This window comes from Anopheles stephensi, chromosome 3, assembly GCF_013141755.1.
Source record: "Anopheles stephensi strain Indian chromosome 3, UCI_ANSTEP_V1.0, whole genome shotgun sequence".
Classification (NCBI taxonomy): Eukaryota; Metazoa; Arthropoda; class Insecta; order Diptera; family Culicidae; genus Anopheles; species Anopheles stephensi.
Window position 1 is genome coordinate 73,892,020 of NC_050203.1, and position 20,089 is coordinate 73,912,108.

At 46.2% G+C, this 20,089-nt stretch overlaps 1 protein-coding gene across 5 annotated transcripts in view; it reads left to right on the forward strand.

Moving 5' to 3' along the window:
* The first annotated feature begins 244 nt into the window (after positions 1-244).
* The window catches only part of LOC118510714 (protein nubbin-like), a 108,668-nt gene continuing 88,823 nt past the window's right edge, over positions 245-20,089 (forward strand). Inside the window, exons 1-3 of one of the 5 annotated variants that reach the window (XM_036052915.1) lie at positions 245-533; positions 10,581-11,133; positions 18,944-18,979. In XM_036052915.1, the coding sequence (XP_035908808.1) occupies positions 10,872-11,133; positions 18,944-18,979 (298 nt within the window). In that variant the 5' untranslated portion in view covers positions 245-533; positions 10,581-10,871. Of the gene's footprint in view, positions 534-822; positions 1,062-10,580; positions 11,134-18,943; positions 18,980-20,089 lie in introns of those variants that run through there. The other 4 variants (XM_036052913.1, XM_036052914.1, XM_036052916.1 and 1 more) reach the window with 4 other exon arrangements.

Sequence of the window (20,089 nt, forward strand, 5' to 3'; positions counted from 1 at the left end):
GTGCTGTGCTGTTGGATGCCGCTCGATTGTTTACTTTCGGCAACACGGCCTGAACTGGGGAAGCAGCAACAGCAAAAAGCGTAAAGAAAAACAAAAAGGTAACGCGAAAAAGATGGGGCACCGAACGCTCAATTTTCGCACACACCGACCGATTTTCTTACGTGGTTCGATTTTTGCCCTACCGGCCAATATGTGCCGCCAAAGGGAAAAGCATCTTTAGTGCCCCACGGTCCGAACAGGCAAACGAACGCATGTGTGAGCTTCCGAATGTCGTTCTCGAGCGTTCGCTCTCTCTCTCTCGCTCTCTCGCGCTCTCTATCTCGCTCTCGTGTGTTGCTATTGTTCCGTGTCGATTCCGCGCGATTTGTTTTTGCTTAGTATATGCGTGTTTGTGTAAGCCGGTTTGTGGGCGCCCGACGTGTTCGCTCGCTGGCGCTGCTGCTGTCAACGAACAAAACACTGCTGTGTGAGATTTTCCCGCGCCACCAGGAAGATTTTCGCGTCATCAGGAACATCGAAAGGATCCCGATGCGGTAGGATGCGATGTCCTGTGCGGTGGTCTGCGCTACTAAACTCTGGTGGTCTCTTTTACTCGCACACACACACACACGTGCAAACCAAGCTACTAAACATTCGCGTGTGTGTTATCATTCCGCGTACTCGCATGTGTGTGCGGAGGAAAAGCAAAAAATCGCACACTCACACGCGGACAGTGGGCACGCACCTGCACCCCACCCACCCGCCCCGATCAGGGGGGATGGAAACAGCCCTCCAAGTGACCAGGGGCGAGGGCGCCAGATCTTCCAGCCCAGGGCAGTCGGTATTGAACTGAAACTGAACGATCATCGACGACTTTTAATATTCTGCAACCGGTGGGCGCGCGGTGTTGTTTTGTTTTGTTGGGGGACAACCAATTTTTTCCTTTTTCGCTGAGGGACGATCCGTTCCGTGCCGGGTTTTCCGGAAAACTAAATGGTCCGCGAACACGTAACAGCGACCGAAAGACGCGCACCGTACTCAGTCTCTGTACGCCCAGAGAGACTAAAGGTGGTGAGAGGTGGGTAGGTGAAGGGGAAAGGGAGGGGGTGATGGCAACCCGTGGAGAAAACCGTGTGTGACCTATCGTGTGGGCATCGTATCAATACCGGAATTGACAACAATCTCAGTCGGAAGCGGATACGAGATCGGTGGTGCTCATCTCGGCTGGTCGGATCGTAACGTGTGCTCTGTGTGCGGCGTATGCTTCCCACTGGGATAGTGTTTTGAATGTGTGTGTGATAACATTTGCATGTGTTTTCTTTCCATAAAAAGAAAAACCTTTTAAAAAAATAAATTAAATAAGTGAAGTGGAAAAAAAAAGTCAAAGTGAAAAATCTAACCTCGACCAAAAAAATCTTCCGGTAATTCCGATAAGCGATTTGCACAATAGAAATGTGTGCTAGCACCTGCATGATTGTGCTTATTTCATCATGTCCGGCGTGCTTTTCGGTGATAAGGCAGCCGCCCCCCCCCCCCCTCCCTCAAAACAACCAGAATTACACCGTCAGATCAGAGATTAGCTTGCGGCCGGCTGTGTTCCAGGAATTTAAATGTGTGATTTACAGACCCGTCGGCCATTGTACGGCCCTGGTAAATAGTGTACTTGCCGTTTTCCAGATACATGACTACGCAGTAAATCAGCAAAAGTGTGCAAAAGAAGAAGAAGAGAAAAAACGTTGTAAAAGTGAGGTGCAAAACGCTTTATCTGGTGGCGAAGTGAAATGCCGTCGGTAAAAAAAAACATCCGGCCAGTTGGAGCAGTTAAGGAAAGGTGGTTCTTCTGGTGTTCATTTTTTTGAAGCTATCTCGAGTACAGAGAGTGAGCTTTCGCAGAGTGATGATTGTGTCGATTAAAAGTGTTTTGTTTAGCGTCTTTAGAGTTAGATAAGAGGTGCTGGTTTACATCGCAAGTAAGATTTGCTGGGAACTATTTCGCGCGACCTGGACAATATGGCGTCCGGCTGATTTATGCAGCGGCTCAAAGCAACATTTTCCCGGGTAGGAATTTCACAGCCTGATGCTTGTTGCATTGAACGGTTAAGATCACAGTCGAGTGACGTGACATTTAAAATGGTGATGAGCTGCTGCCTAATGGCCGATGAGCTGTTTTACAGCTGTTGCCAAGTGTTGTCACCTGCTTCACCCCGTAAACACCACGTTTTTTGCCGGGAATAATTGTGGTTGTGTGTCTCTCGGGTCTCCCCTCACTTGGAAGACTTCAGTATCCGTATCGATCGCAGAAAAGCTTAACCGCAACGAGGCGCTCATTCACCAGTCCAGGATAGAGTAATTAATGAGAGCATCTTGCGAGCGCTCGTCGCCCCAAAAACAAGAAGATTGACCTCCGGGGAAAAATAACCTACCGCAATAATTGCTACACCCACACACACACACACACGGGATGCTGGGTGGGTGGCCCCCGAAACATCCCATCCTTGGCCCTGGAAATACACACAACCACACACACAAGAACATCAGCTGACTTCCGTCTTTCGATCGATTGCGGTTCTGCGGGTTTTGTCGTCATCGTTTCGTCACGCATGATTGCCAGAATCCTTCCGGTGGGGCTACTGCTGCTGTCTACCATCCCGAGCAAAAAAGGTTCCCTAGAATTCCGATTCCGAGAGCTGACCGTAACAGCAATCTTGTCGGCTGCTTCGAACATATCCGGAGCGTGATTTTGTTTGCTTGGGGGGCGCTATTTAAGGAGGCCGAAGCTAATGATTACGATGAGCTGCGTCTAAGTCTTGCTTCGCCCGGCAGCATCAACCGACGGCACACCACACGCCACTGTAACTACTTTCTTCTCGAAGAGAGAAGAAAAGCACGGGAAGAACACCCCGAAAAAAAGACCAGAATTACAGCGAAACGATGGTGGAGACTCGTTCGAAGTGTGGTGTGTGGTGCCTCCAGGCAATCGGCGGCCTTTCGATTGACGCTGCCCTGGAAGCGAGAAGGAAAAATCCGCGCAAATGCCCGGGGGCCCAGCACGATTGAGCAATGGGGGTAGCGACGGGATCCCTACGTCATCGAATGGACGTCATTTCCATCGGACGCCCTTTCCACGCACGCAAACACCGAGTGCTCATTACACGGTGCGCCTTTTTCGCTGCCAAACCGGTGGCTTTAAGACGGAAGTTCCTGCAGTCGAAACATCTGGACACCACGGTGTGTAATGTCTGTTTTTTGTGCTTCGTGTGCTTCGTGAGCGTGATCTTGGGAGCAATGGACCCTTTTGGAGACTTCCGAGCTACAGCATCAGAGCTCTGAAAGTGTCTTTACGTATCAACCGTGTGGTTCACGGTCCCTTCATGGGAAGGAGAAGATTAAGAAGCCCACCAAGGTCTCCCCTTTCACACACACGCACGTACACACCGACGACCTGGTTTGGCGATTGATATCGATTATGTTTTCCTGCTTCGAAGGTGGCCGTCGAAAGTGCGGCTCGAAGGTGCGCCGGCAAACTCTTATCAGTGGGAGAGCTTTCCTTGGTACGCTGGCTCACGTTTAACACTTCTCATTGCCGCTCATCGCCCCGATCCCCGGGGTGCTGTCGATTGGGTAAATCGATGTGATACGCCACGTTCTTGCCGCCAAGTATGTGCACAAGCTCCGATGGGGTTGTTCGTGACGCGGTTTTCCTCTTCCTCTCAATTTCCTATCGACCAAGCAGCAAGTGTCTTGAGCGATTTTTTTGTTACCGGGGTCTTCTACACATGCCAGGGTCACACTTGGAAGGGGGCGGGGAGGGAGGTTGCTGCGGGAGAATATTTTGTAACATTCTTTCAACCGTATCACACCACCTCGCTTGTTAGCTGTCAAGTTGACGGGAAAATTTGAATTATCATTTGAATAGTTCGGTGTCGCCGAGGCTTTTTCTTGTTGGGAGCGCTCGGCTTCAGTGATGTAATGGATTGAACTTTAATTGATAAATGTTGCACGCTTATCTTTGACAGTTCGGTTTGTACGCAAACGTGCGAACCGTACACGGCCATGACAAATTGGCCCGCCCAGGTTATCTGTACTGCGCCAAGAATAGGACCTGTAAGTGTGTGTGTCGGCGATATTGGAAAGTCTGGACGAAAAAAACAAATCGTCACACTTTTGACGCGATCCTAATCAATCCTAGACTTGAGTTTTAGTGCGCCACTAGCTGGTAAGTGAGTGGAAGGGTATAACAATTCAAAACAACGCGCGCGTTATTTGTGCCATCCATAAATAGTTTCCGTTGTGACGACGGCTGCGTAGTATAAATCAATCAATTTGCTAAGATGTGGCAATCGAGCCTCATGTGAGCTGTGTGTAATAAACGTACTAGCAACCCCTGGGATGGATATTGCAATGACAAGTATTTTTAAAACTTCCCGATTGCCCGACCTTATCACCTATCTTACGCCGTGATAGCGGCAACGTACGCTCAACAACCTCAAGACAGTCGTCCGGTCGAAGAGAGGACACGGATCGAAAAGGGGTGGCGGGTTTTATTTGAATACCACCCTTTTGTGCAGGTGTGTAGAGATAAGCTTGTGCGTTTGAGATTGATTCGTCGCGAGTTCGATTTGGCCGCAATTCGATGCGTTCCGGTTAGTTCAAACGGGTTTTTTCGAAGCATCTTCGTCGTCATTATTCATCTATCAGTAAGACAGGACAAAACATAGGAGGAGGAGAAATTGGTGATCTGCTTTTGAGAGGTTCTCGTGTCCGGATCGCCCTCGGGAATCGGGAGTTATCAGTGGCAGGTAGATGACAGGTCGGGTGACAGTGAATAGAGTGTGAATTAAAGTGTGAAACCGCCATGTGCATGTGAGTCAGGTTGTCAATTTTTAATCGATGACCAAATTCAACTTCTGCCTTCGGATATCGTGTGGCAGGCAAGAGACTGTAAGGTGTATTAAAAGACCATGCTCTTTTTTATTATGCTCTGTTTTCAAAAAAAAAGGAATTCACATTTTTCTACCTGGGGACCTGAAAAAGATTAACAAAAATCTATTAAACAATCCACAAAACACCTATCTGTAATATAAAAATGATTTTAGACATCCGGATATTTGAAGTCTTGTTGACTTTCGAGCGTTATGTCTCTCATAGAATTAGATTTGGAGTACCTAAGGTAATGACTTCTTATGTACTAGACCCTATGAGTATCCTCCACATGTAGAAGGAGCTCTTGTTTTAGTTCTTGAATAACAAGTTTTTAGAGCATTCGATGTGTCATATTACGCAGAAGTCCATTTTAAAGCGTCCAAAATTAATTTACGCTTAAAAAATGAATCAAAAAATACTCAAAAAGCACTTAATTACCTCAGTAATTAACGTCTTACGTCAAACCTTAAACGTCAAATGGTAAATAATGACAACAAGCTCGTTCGTCTATCAAATTTTCTAGAATTGTATCTGATTTCAGGATTTGCTTTACTTTGTCTTACTTATCTAATCGTATTTTTCTATTCTGCCTGCCAAAAATTGAAACGAATAACCGAACGAAAAACTTACCAACCGTTCTAATTTTTAATCTGAAGTATTGCTTTTTTGGCACTACAACCGCGAGAGAGATTCAGAGTACTTTGAAGACCGTCTCTATGAAATCCAATGATAACTTGGATATTTTGGTCAACATTGGCTGTCACATTTGCTTGACAACTAGAGTTGTTTTGAAATAAACTGCTAAAAGTGTCAAGTGTCAAATTGAACGGGTAACTAGGACGCCATTTATGAAATTATTGTTTATGTAGCGCATAGAAATTAGGAAATTCTTAAACGGCCTTAACATCTCTAAAAAGACTTATATGCCTTCTTTCAGGGCGAAAACTCATATCATACTTTATTCCTGCGCATAATCACTCTCCCCGACGACGATGTGATTGAGTTCTATTTTAAACACACCCTCTGGGGGGAAAAACATATATAGGAAACCGTCGGATCACGATAAGCCGAACGTGAAAACACACGGATCATTGAGCAACGGTTTGGTGATAACACTGACGCTTGCTGACACAAGACGCCCCATAATGAGGGCCTTGGTGACTTGAACATTTGTGCATTGTTTTGTGGCACTGGCCCAAAACTGTCATAATGAGAAGCAAAAACTCGCTCATCTAATCTACTGCTGGCCCGGGGTAAAAACTGCGCGCACGAAGGCTTGAATTGACGAATAGGATTTATCGACAGTACATCGGGGGAAAGACCTTGCTACGGAACCGGAGCTAGCTACCTCCCCAAAAAAAGAAAAATGTGGTCAAGAACCCTCAAGAGGCTTCGTCACCGTCACACAAACACTACATCTTAGCATACGCGCGAAGACCTTCCGGAGGCAGAAATGGTGACTATGTTTCGGTTTTTTTCTTTCCGTGGGGATTTTTGCTTATCTAAATGGGCTCTAATCCTGGTCCACCCGACCACCCTAGGGGAGCAATGGGAAGGGTGGAAGGGCAGCCAAGAAGCGCCTGCTCATTGGCAACTCAATGAATGCATACGCTTATCACACCACGCCGAGGGTTGGTGATTGATTAATTCGTTTGATTGTTTGGTGGGATTAAAACTGTTTTCGCTTGGGCGAGTATAAACAGGGGTTGGAGGAGGACTTTCCATAGCCCTTTTGCGAGGGTAGGAAAACAAATGAGAAGTTTAGGCTTGGGAAACGGCTTTTATGATAAAAACAACTCCATCACGCGCTCCATATCTGTACGTGTACGGTTTAGATTAGCTACCAAGAAAGGATCTTTATCTTTTCGCTCCCGTTCAGTTCTAAATTTGGCTGTCGAAATTCATGAAATGAAGGTTCGCTGAGGGAATAAAAAGGCGGTTAGCTACTGTGGGCTACACTTTAATTTGGAGCAAACTCCCCACAACGGGAAACAGAACAGGCGTGCTGCTTTCTTCTCATGTTCTCATCATGTTGATACGGTTTGGCTCTCAATACTGTAATTAATGCACTTATTGACTGGCTCGGGCCTGGGGTCGGTCGGTCGGTCGGTCGGTTTGGGCTCTTTATAATTAATTCAATTAACACCATAACCCGCGGGGTGTTCCGAAGTTCCGTCGGTGGTCTTCCTCCACGTTCTTCCACCCTCGTAAGGGTGGGATCCTTCCTTCGCTAAACGCATATAAATAATAACTTCAACAGCGAGGTCCCACCTGCCGCTGCTGCACGATGGCTTGGGAAAACGCAGCGCATTCATAAATTCATCCCCATAACGCTAGGCCACAATCTTGCCAACACGCCAATCATCACCCATTTGGTCTCTCTTGCTCTCTTTCTCTGCTGTCTGTACAGGTCCCAGGGTTTAGAGTGGTAGAACGCGTAGCCACACATAACACCGAAGAACGTGTACGTTGTTTGACCCGCGATTTTGATCAAAGCTCATAATTTTCACCTCCGGACCGGGTCGTCTAGCGCTTTCCCGAAGCAGAAAACGGTTGGATTCTGGAAAAGACCCGGGACTGGGTCTCCTTTTTTGTGAATGAATTTGTTACCATTAACATATCTGAACCCATGTCCGGTGTAACAGGGAAACAATTATTAAATTCGGGAAACATTATAAATTAGAATAATTGCCATCAATTATGCCACCACGGACCACGTGGTTGTTGCAGGTGGTGTAGTGTTGAATCGGAAAGAGAAACCTTAAATAGCAAGTATCGGTTTCACTCATTGAATATCCGTAAGGTCTTTGCGTTGCACTATGGTACTCATTTGTCACTCATTATTAAAAACACGTCCTATTGAGTGTCCGTGTATTGCGTGTCCCTAACATGAGTCCTGGAGCCTCTTTGCATTAATTCTCACCAGGTGTTTAGGTGAGGCTTCTAATTGTGAGCAAATATTAGGATGGTTTTAAAATTATTCCTTGTCTTAAAGCTTTGTGATAATGCTCTTAAAATATTTGAAGCTATTTTGAATATAAGTTTTATATTTGTTTAAATGTTTCGGAGAAGCTATTGTATTTTTTATGTCTTTAATATACTGACTTCTTAAACTGACTTAAGTCAAATTGATTCAAAGTTGCTGACCGTAACCTGACTCTAGGTTCTTTCGAACTCTGTGGATGTCCCTAGTCCAGCACCAATATCCAATATTCAGCGAATCTGAAGAAGAATTAAGAGTTTGAAGCTGTTTTTTGCTGCTGGGCCAATCTTTAGATTCATAGTAGGGATATCCTGAAAGCCATGCTGATTATATTCTACAACAAGTATCTCTAGACGAAAATCATCCATGATGTTCCAAGGATGAAATGGCTGCAAGCAGCAACATTCCTGATTTCTGGAAAATTTCTTTGCGGAAAGTTAAAAGTAAGACTGAGATTGATAAAAGAACGGCGTCGATATCAGTATTAATAACTTTACTACCAAATGCCTTGAAGTAGTTTATACAGGCTCCTCATATTCTTCAGCTTCCTCGAAAAACTCAGGAGTCCCTCGAAGAAGATTTTTAAGTCCTGTTCTATTCGCATTATCCACCAACGACTCAACAAGGACTACTGAGCAAAGTATCTTCCTATAAACTACCTTTTATTCAACATCTTTAAATTCTGGAGTGATGGTCAAATTATATGCCAAAAGCTCTAACTGCCACAGCAACCGTATCCCTCGGGCACTAGAGAACGATTTACTGAAAGCTGAGAAGCGTGATCGAATAGCACACCCTAAGGCCCACCACTAAGTGGTCTAACTTTCGGCAGCAATCTGTCCAAGGATCGTTCATCTCAAATTTGTACTTCCCCAAACAGAATAGGCCCAATACTGTTTTAATAACATTGCCGTAATCTCGCGTCTCGTCGAAAATGATCGACCCGGAAGGCAAATAGTAAGGGAAAATTGTGATGAACCAGAAAGCAGCAGAATTCTCGAAAGGGGGAAAAAAAGAAGGGAAAAAGATTCCCAGCCACAAGAAACATGGCTTACAGAGAAAGAGAGAGCCAGAGTGGCACAATTATTGGACACAGCAGTTCCGTTGATTTCCGGTGATTTCCGGTCCCTGCCCGGCGGGAAGAACACTACCGCGGTGGACCGCGAGGACCGCGGCACTAATCGATTAATAGGGCGCGAATGATTTTATACAAGAGGAGAAGCCCCCATTCCAGCTGCTTCCTACGGGGTGTATCATATTTTTCTCACGTCCGAAAGTTCGAAATTCCGAACCAGCCAACAGGGAAGGGGATGGAAGGCGATGAGGGTGATCAAAATATCGGGTGTGTTAGATTGATCAATTATTAATTCTTTATGCAAAATTTACTCCACTTACCGACCAACGCCGTCACCGGCACCACGTCCTCCTGCCCCCGCTTGTCTAGTCCAGCCAATGGACGGGTCTTGGTGGGGCGTTGAGTTAAGGCTTGGAAGGAAAAAATCTACACACAAAACGTTTCCTAACACGTTTCTTCCGTTTTCTCACGATCGTATCCCCCCCCCCCCCAAAAAAAGCTTCGTTCTTGTGGCCCAGGTTTTTTGTTTAGTTTTCGGGGTGTTGAAAATCGTTTTATAGGTGTTCACGTGTATGGTGTGTGTGTGCTAGCCATGCAGCAGGCCCATTATATGATCGGGGATGCCGTAATCGAATCGTAATTCTGCTCGGGTGTTTTTCGATAATTTTCTCGAACGCATGCTGGCTGGTGTGTTGCCCCATCCCCCCTCCCCCCTCCCCCTACCACCCCAATTTTATAATGGCTCGCCTTAAGGCGTTTTACACCTTTTTTTTTTCGTCTCTTGTGGGGAGACCGGCGAAAAGGAAGGCAGAACGGGCGCCTTCATTAGATCACCTTTACGCCGTCGTTTGATGTGACGGTAATTTGTTTATTGGAATACAAAATCGACTGATAAAGTCGCGTTCGATTGTGACACATGTGCAGCCCATGTACACGTAACGCTGATAACGCTTTGACGATGATGAATAAACCTGTTCTGCCGGCACGGTCGCGTCGACCCCCGATGCTTATCAGCGGGTGACGGACGACGATCGGGTAAGACCTGGGTGCCAGCCCTCTCACCTTCTCCTTTCCACCACTTTTCTGTCAGTATGTCAACGTGTGTGTGTGTGTTTCTTAACCTTCCAAGGTGTAATAGGTATCAAAAGGGGTCGAGAACGTTAAAGCTGAACAAGCGCAACAATTAAGGAACATCAAGATCAGACCGGCACGATAAAGGACGAAGCTTACGCGCTTCGTTTGTGCACGCGTCCAGCCTTTGTGGACTGCCAGGCCCGTATGCTAATGCCAATCTGAGAGGCAACCAGCAGGTGTGTCGTGGTGGGCCGCAAAGGACCTTACGGACGAGCAGATTAACCGGTCACCGGCCTGTGCTGACAGCACTCGCGTAACCGTGTCACCTGCCACGAATTTATGCTCCTCTTTCACTCGGCAGTACCGGTTGGCCTCAGGTGTATTCTTGAGGAGCAAATGAGCTCAGAAGCAGGAAGGGAGATATCATCGCGAATGTCTATAATTGTGATTGATGTAAATATTAACCAAATGAAGATCTCATTACTATTTACCGGGTCTTGTGTGTGTGTGTGTCTTTACCTTGTTCGCATTTTTTTTTTTCTTCAGTAAACACAGCGCTAATGAGTAAATTGTAAAGACATCAAAAGCGGGTTCTCTTTCACGCAGCCGACACTAATTGGACGGCTGGACCAACCCGAGAGGACGTGTGTGTGTCCTGTGGAAAGTGTGGTGTCCTCATCATAATCATAATAATCAATGATGCCGCGCGAAAACTCGTGTGACAATTACCTCCTTTCGGTGTGTGATAAGTGAGTGTGCCGTGTGCTTGTATGTGTGTGTAGCAAAGCAAAGCAAACCGATCGCGACAACGAGTCGCGTCCGTGGTGCATCCTGATTATGCCGCTTTTGGTTGCTCCGAGAAGTTCGCATGGAGTGGCCCTCGTAGACCACCATCGTCACCACCGTCAACTGCACCACCGCCGTTCACCGTCACCCGTACCGAACCAGACCGCCGACCAGCTGGGCGCGCTTTCCAGGTCCGCCGACCGTGCGGTAGATTTCAGCATGTCAAAGTTCAAAGCATCGTCGCGCCATTCGCTGTACCGTCAGTTTTACGGTGGAGATGAATCGCCACCGTACGAAAAGCCGGAAGAGACAGGTAAGCCGTAACCGATCGATCGATCATGTTACCGGGTACGGGCCGTGTCCTGTAAGCCACGTGCCCGGGCTATCAAATTCCTTCAAATAAATCATGTGTGCGCGCGAGAGTCTATCAAATAATCGTTTTAAAGTCATCGAACAAAGCGGCAAGTTAGGGATTTGTTTTCTTAAAGACTTCCGCCCGTCTTTCGCACCATTTAGGGGTTGCCAGCGAAAAACCCCTTTACCACCGGGTGACAGACAAAAAAGGGATTCCCTAGCGTCTCTATCCCTTTCCTTCGCTTGACGTTTGACGTTTGGCTCGTGTCAGCAACACTGGTGTTTTTTGTGTGCTTGTTGCGTGTGTGTGTTTTTTTTTATGTCCGGGACACTTCTACTCACCTACGACGAAAAAAAGGGGTGATAGATCCCTAAGCCAGTCTCGAACGGAACTCTCGTTCCGTGGCGCGATTCAAGATCACGTAAGTGTTTTCCTGTTCGTTTTTTCCCCTTCTCTCAAGTGCAGTGGGACAGCTTAGAAGGATGTTGAAAGAACTTACTGGCTAGAGGAGGGGGGGGGGGGAAGGGGGTGCAAAATACCGGGGCAAAACAACCCTTTGATTTATTTAGCAACTTCCGAAAGGGTGCCGTGATTGCGTTTTTTTTCTTCTCTTCTTTTCTTTGCTTTCCCGCAAAGTATCATCGGAATTGAGAAATCGTTTATTATGTTAAGTTACCCCACGGCAATCGAGGTAATAATGTTCTTGTTGTGTTCCTCGCCGTCCCTCGCCCGGTGTCTGTCCCACCAACCTTAGGTGGGCTTGTAACGCAAGGTTGAATGTATAATCTACAGTGTGTGGCATAATTGTACGAGCTAAGGGTTTTTGAGTAAGGATGGACATAAACTTTGATGCCTACAAAGACCTAAGTCAGTTTTTAGAAACATTTTTTCCCATTCCCAGAGTGATCCGATAGAATGGTTAAATTTATTTCTTACTTGAAAACTTTGAAAATAAGCGATGAGAAAATGTCGCTCTCTCTCTCTCTCTAGAATTATTTACAAACATTTTTTTCCAAATCAAATTAATTGGCTAGACAAATTCAATTCTCAGAGTATCTCACCTGCTGTAATGATCTTCTGTTATGTTTAACTTAGACTTTGCTATATATTTTTTAACTTATGATCCCTTCAGGTTTGAATGACTAGGACTCTTTGACCACAAAGTCTATTAGTGGATTAGGCTTTGTCGACTACAAGATGAGGCTCCTTGAGAGAGAAGGCTTCCTTGGCTACGAGGTATTTTGATTGGATAAGTCTATTGAAAGACAGATTCTTTTCAATATCGAGGCCTTTTGGGTCATACAAAGGATAGACGACCAGAATTTGTCCACTACGAAGTCATTCATTTTATAAGACTTTGTTGGGAGGTCTCTTAAAAGATGACTTCCTAGACAATAAGATCCTTTGGACAACGAGCTCCGTTCGACTACGAGGTCGCTTGATAGATGATACTCTTTGGAGGCCTTATGGTTAACGAGTTCTGTTTGTATACGAGGTCCACACAAGTTTGCGTAGACAATTAGAGGCTAGAGGCTAAAAGGCCGTCAATAGTTTTGGGGCGACCAGATAGACGGACATTTTCAGAACTTTAAGACCATGGCAGTGAAATCTTTTACGACAAGTACAAAATTGCTTCAAAAAACAACAGAAAAGATTTTTTTGAGATCAATAAACTTGTTTTAGAACTCTGAAAACCCCCTCAACTGATTGATATTTTTTGAAAATCTAATGATGAAATTTTATCTAATATTTTATAACCCGTTCTGTAGATTTAGAAAGTGTTCAAAAAGCTAATTAAATAATTTTAAATATGTATGAATCCTTAAAATAAATTTTAAAAACGTGTGTTCCTATAGTTATGGCACACACTGTAGCTCATTCTACAGGTTACTATTTTTTATTATCCCTCTGGTGACTAAACAGGGGGACACTTTTTTGAATTATTTTTCTTTTCTTCCACCTCTCGCTTTATCTAAGAACTTCTCGATTTCCTTCCCAAAACCTTGAAAGGAATGCGTTGTTCCTTCCGCGTACCAAACATAGCTCTACACTTCCGTGCAGTTTCAGTCCCCGTCCTTTTATTATTATTTGATTTGATGATGTGAAAATTCAACCCCACGAAAAGGAACGCCCCGGAAAGAATCCCCGAAACGCACTGAAAACTCACCGGTAAGGAGTGGGGGGGGAAAGAAATGGAAAAAGGGGTGCATATATTATCCTCCGCCTCGGTGATGATTGTTATTTAAATAGCCGTGGTATATGGCACGGTTTAAGCAAGGATCACGCCCCAAATGCGTGTGCTACACGGGCGTGAGGTTTTCCACGCACACACACATTCGCCATGGGGGATTTGAAAGCGAGAGAGAGAGAGAGAGAGAAGCCGTGGGAAATTTTTCAACAAGTGGATCAAGTGGTATTGAAGGTCCTGCCCCGTACCCGTGGAAGGACATAACCGATTCGCTACACCGATGCAACGTTGCGCAATTTGTAACAGTTCTGATTTATTAAACTTTATTGTCCCGGGGTTTCCATTCTCCGGTGGCTAAATGAGCAATAAAACTCCCCCCCCCCCCCCTACACTGTTCCATCGTTGCATTTAAAACAGCAGAAATGACATGGCGCAGGTGATGGACACCACTGTGCGGCCTCGCACTCGCTCGTCTGACTGACAGGTGACGAGGGTAGTTAAAGTTTACCGCTGTTGCTGGACGGAACGGGTCGTCCCATAAAGCTTCACCAACCGAAAATTGATTCCTATCTTGAGTGGAAAACCTTTTTTCCACCTTATCCCCAGCACAAGCTCACACCGGATAGCGCCCAATTAGCCGGCGTGTGGGGCTGTGCTGTACGCGAACCCAGATTACCATTCGTTAGGAGGTGTGTCAGATTTTGATCCGAATCTAAACCGTTTAAAATTCATACCGGCCACGACCCGCCAGCGTTGTGAGCGCGCTCGTTCACGGTATGCTGCACACGTTCGCTTAACATATCATTTGCATGCCCTGCTGCTGCTGCTGCTCCGAGCTCATCGTCATGGCGCAATTAAAATATCGTTATGACAGCGAGTGTAAAGGGGAAAACGAAAAGGAAGCCCGGGAAGTTCAAGTTCTTTCGGGGGTTCGTTTGCTGGTTCTTCTTTGCTGCCTCGTTCCACCAGGTTGTTCCCGGGAGAAGCTCGAACCATTATTAGCTGCTCGTCTTATAAACAAACATAACACTTTCTCGCCACATAGCCACAGCCCGGGTCTGCGTGAGCTATCCGGAAAAGCCGGAGAACCCGGCATACCGCAGCTCGAGCCTGCTAAATGACGCGAAAGCGCCGCCGAGCAAAAATAACGATAATTAACTCACATTACATACGGAAAGGGGGGAGCGTGAGCATTGGGCAAGAGGGAAGGGCAGGTGGTTAATTTAAATACCCACACACCTCAGCCGGCCGTTCCGTTCGGGAATGGAGGCCGATTTGCACACACAAAAGTGTTGCCGCAAACGGGTGTCGGTTTAGTCTCAGTCGATGCAATCCGCAATGCACCATGGCTAGTTAAACATGCATAACTGCAACCCTGGGCTGGTGCAGGTTGGATAAAACATACACCCTCTCGCCGTCTGGCAGAAGAAGAGTGGGGAAGCAGGGGTTGAGGAATGGTTGCAAACATGCACCCGCTCGCAGACGCTTCACAGTCCCCGGGGAAACAATGACTTAACAATAAATAAAGTAATGAATAAAAAATAATAAAAATTAATTTAGTCTCTCGCCTCTCTTGCTCTCTCTCTCGCTCTCTTTGGCAAGCCGGTGCCGTTTGCGGTGATCGCGTTTTCGGTGCTTAATTCTCTACCCTTAATTCGCGGCGGCTTCTCTTCGGTGGCTGTGGCGCTACAGCGTTTGTCAAGGTGCGCGCTGAGACTCGTCCGACACGAATGCTCCTTCCAGCTGCTGGATAGTAAATCAAATGATGTGTTTTTGCCCCTCGTTGGTTGGGTGTTCCGGGGGTGCTGCATGAGCATAGTTTACATAGGACCAGGCAAAAGATTTCGGGGGTGCCCAGGTAAGCCCACACAGACAGTGACCGGAAGCGAGGATGAGAATGAAAAATGGTAAACTGTTTTTTTGTCCGGTGTGTTGTTCTGTGTTTTTTCCCTTGTGATACACATTTCAATTAATGTGTTTTGATGTGTTTTTTTTTCTGTAAAACTAAAAAATCTCTTGTTTCTTTTATATCTTGCTGGCAGATCGGTTCTTGTTTTTGCAAATGTTGGGGTGTTTGATGACCCATGTAAGAATTCTGAAATTCTTAGCTGATATCTGTCAAACATTTGAGAGAATTTACTAACGAAGTAAATAATAGTTTGTGTCATTTTGACAGTAGTGACTCTAGAATTGTGTAGACATAACGGTTGGAACACTAGTTAGGTCCTATACTTGAACAGTTTACTCAGAGGACTCATTATATGAGGAACCAGGCGACGGCAAAGCCTGGTAGATGAGGCTTCTTCCAGCGCGTCTTTAACTAAGACATCTCTTGAGGGTTGAGACTGAGAAGACGAAGCCCCCTAGTAGATAAAGATCCTTTGACTAATAGGTCTGTAGGAAAATAGGGTCCCTTAGACAATGAGAGCTCTTGGAAGACAAGGCTTCTTGGACGATGACGCCTTTGACTAACCGATCTCTTGTTGAGTGGACGAAAAGGCCTTTTCGATTACTAGGACTCTTTGTAGACGAAACTTGAAGAAAGAGAACTTATCGGCTACGAGGACTCTTGGTAGATAGTTTTCTTCAACTGAAAGAGAAGTCTTTTAAAAAATTGGATTCTTTGAATAGCCAGACCTCTTTTATTATAAATTCTTTCGGTAAACTAGGATGGGGAGACGAGGACTTTTTGACAACAAGTACTCATAGTTGGCTAAATAGGCTCAGAAGCTCTAAGGTTAGAGGGTTATAAGGGTTAGGATGTAGAGATGCAATCTGTCTCACAAGACAAGTCCAATTGGATGAGTAAGCCTCATCGATGACTAAGTCTCTTGCTCGATCTGCTACTTGATATCCTGGTAATTGAGGCTTTTTGGACGATGCAGCCTCTTGCCAACTTGAAAGGCACGCAGTTTCAAGTTTTATAACGAGTTCTCTTGATCAAAACAGTTTGAACTATCAAGATTCGTCAAATTCGAAGTCTCTTTTAGCATATGAGACTTCATATGTTATGAAGTCCCTTTGAAGAGAACCACTCGACTCGAGGTCTCTTGGTATAGGAAGTCCCTTAGACCAGGAAGTTTTCCAGAAGATAAGAAATCTTAGCCCTTAGATTCATTAAAGCACGCACCTCTTTTCTAAAGTCATCATACACCTCACTGACAGTGTGTGTGTGTCTCTGCAAGGTAATTTAGGGCAAGCTGTCGAAAATGATCGCCTCTTGCGACACTTTTGCATGTCATTACGACGATCTTGAGGACAAAACAGCAACAACAACAAAAAGACGAGATGTGAACAGGAAAACATATCCGTAATTATCCCGTTTCCCTCGGCAACTGATAATGATCTCGTGCTGTCACATAATTATGTTTTCAACCCCGGCAAGCACCCCCTGTGTCCTGTCATCGTTGGTGACATTCAAATGAGCGGCACCGAGTCACATCCACCTCGTTCGTGCCTCAAATTATGACGCGATGGGATTTTCCTTTCTGATAGGCAACCAAAAAACAAAACCACCTCCGAAATGTGACCGAAAAGACAGAAGCATTCGGCGTTTCTCGGCACATGTGACAATGAAATTGAAATGAGGTTCAGAACCGATGCCGGAGCAGTGCCAGCAATTTGTCTCCCCCCCCTACGCGGGTCCACCGAAAACGGGGTAATAAAAAATTCATCGCGGAAGATGGCTCCGGGCTCCGATCTTCGGGCGGACATTGTTTCCCGTTTCTTCTATCGCTTCCTTCCACTGGCGTAGCCGGCACGGAACGGTGGTTAAAATAATTGCTTGTACTATTTGACAATTTTTATTCCACTTTTCTCACTTTGCCGTCGTTTATCATTCTTCCCCGGCGAGAAAAAAAAACACACACACAGGCATAAAAATTTGTGTTCACCAAAACGAGCGGAGAGCGATCAGCTTCTTGTGCTTCCGAGCACCAAATCCAGCTGGTTGAACCAGAACAGAGTGGCAGAAATTGGGCTGCAAGCCCATAAAACCAGATCCCCTTCCGAAAGCCGAACAAGCGCCGGTCAACTGATTGTGGTGCGAGTGCCACACCGGAGGGCTCATGTTTCCGTTTTGATCACCGGTTCGGAATCGTCGTAACGCCAAGCCAATCTACAAACGCGCTCGAATGGGAAAACTCGATCGAAGATAAGATCCGCTCGCGACGGACGTCGCTCAGGTGTGTCGGGTTTGTCTCCTTTGGGGTCGTTAATTTGTCGCCTTTGCCCGAACATGTCGTACAAGCTGTTGGCCTGCCGTATGTTAATTTGCGCTAACAACGCCAACGCGGGTACGGAGGGCTGCAAACCACGAAAAACCAGGGTCTGAGTCCCGGCGGACGAAGAAGAAAAAATGACTGATGATCATTTCCAGCTCCAGATTCATTTTAATTTCATTTCCATTTTTGCTCCCACCGAACAACGTTTCGGGTGTGATTATTTATTTCCCACCCTGCCCGAGTAATCCCGCAGCGGCGACCAGTCTCGGAAGCAGGTCTTTATCTCGATCGCCTCACCGAAGGGAGTCCTCACTCCAACAACAAAAAAAAGCCTCATGAAATCTGTGAGCTTCCGTGAAATTAGAGGTGTAAAATTCCAATAATTGCCAACTGGCCCAGCAAACGGACGGACGGACCTATTCGATGGGTTCGGGAAGCTTGTCTGTTTGTCCACAACAAAACGAAATTAGGCACCGTGTTCGATGAAGCGGTAGCAGGCATCATCATCAACCGTGCGGGAATTAGCGTATTAATCTTGCCCGGTCAGTTCCCAGCTCACCGCCCGCCCGAAGAAATTCATTTGTACTGTGGCTTGGGAGAGTTCCAATTTTGGCCGCGCTTCCTCCACCCTTTTCCGCGCGCGATCCTCCATCAAGCAGCTGGGAGTTGAATATTCAAATTTTAAATTTGATTCGAGTCATCATCATCACCATTTATCTCTGACTGGCTGGTTTTGCTGGTTGGTGTTGGGATGGGATGAGGCACGCGAAAGGTACGATAGATGTCCGAGAAGCTGCGGACATCTGAGATGGAAAAGAACGGCCCGGAGCAAATTGCTTCTGTTTGTGTTCTCACGGCGCAGATTAGCCCTGCTAGCCATGGCGTCTTGATGATCTTGATACGGGCAATGAGAGGGATAGTAATAATAATTTTCGGAAAGGCCCCATTCCGTGCGGTCAGCCATTTGAATATGATGCCCGGGTGAAGTCCGGAAGGCGGAACACGGTCGGTACGGAATGCCGAATGGCGCAAACGTAAATGGCGCACCATTGATGACGAGATTTTTTCTGAAGGAGAGAGCGCGCGCGTGGGACCAGTTGTTACCACCACGGCGTATTGTTGACGATAATTACGATAATTTGGTACTTCCTGCAGCATGCAGCGTCCAGCATTCGTTTGCCTCCGGGAGTGAATACGATTCAAATCTGGATCCCAGAGCGGGAGACTGGACGAGGAAACAAATTACTGGAGCGCGCTCGCGGTCGCACAGCACTGCTTCATGTGTGATTTTGCTCACCCGTTCTATATATTTCCTGCCTTCCATTAAATCGAGTTCGTTTTCCTTTTCCCTTCACAGAAACCGCCGAACCGGAAGGGCGCGAAAAATCCTTCGGTAAGTAAATAGCGTCCGATGAGAAAAGCGCCCAAATTGAATCGTCGCAACTCGCTCGTGATCATCGCGCAGTGATCGTGTTCGCCCGATCGGCCGAAAGTAATTATAAAATTGAAAGCAAAATCGAAAGATTTGAACGGCACGATAAGGCCGGGAAACCGGCACCGGGGGCACGACAGCACGACGACGACACAATTACACCGGATGGATCGCGCGCTCGATCGCTCGTGGGAGGATCGCATTTTCGGTGGGAAAATTGTTGTCTTACTATCTCCGAAAAAAAAAATATTGAGGTCATATGTTACCCGCCTGGGAGGGGGGCATTATGTTCGCGAACGAAAGCTTTATCGCGAATAATGCGATAATGTTTACGTCGCGGAGGGAACGCAGCATAATCTGCATACAGTGCGCGATCGCCGGATCGTCGGCTTGTCTCATGGATCGATTTTTGGAGGTTGTTTTGGGATTTTTTGTAGTTAAGAAGGGCGACACGACTCGCGTGTGAACAGTGCATGAACGCACACACACACACGCCTTATTGTTTTGTAGTCGAAGGTATAATTTTGCTGCAAGCACAACCAATAATGCACTGCTCGGTGGGAAGAAAACCCCCTCCCCGCTGTGGAGAATGGAGCGATAAAGAGAATGAGTGAATATTATTTTTAATCACAACATCGCGATCGATTGTTTCGCCCGGCGCAGGACAGGACAGCGGACGGCCGTCGTCGTCGATCCTTTCAACCAGCTTAAGCCCTCGCGTTGGTTGGAGGGTTTTTTTTTGTTTGCCGTTGTGCCTCGCTCACCGAAAAGTCCTTCGGTCCACAAGATAATGAACTTGTTTTTCAGCGCACTTTTTAATGGATAATGCGTTAGGGGAAGATTTAAATTTAATAATCATGATGGTAGAGCGTCGAGAAAGCGAGGCTCGAATAATCCTTGCCATTAGAAAATCCTTTTCTCTCACTACCTTCAAGCAGACTTCAAGTTGACAGTGTGGATACAAAGCTTCGCCTGTAAGCGAATATTAAATGTGATTATTATTTGTCCATTTTCTGTCTTTTCCCTCCGCTAAAGGTCCGCGTCGATCCTCGATGTTCATCACACCTTTCT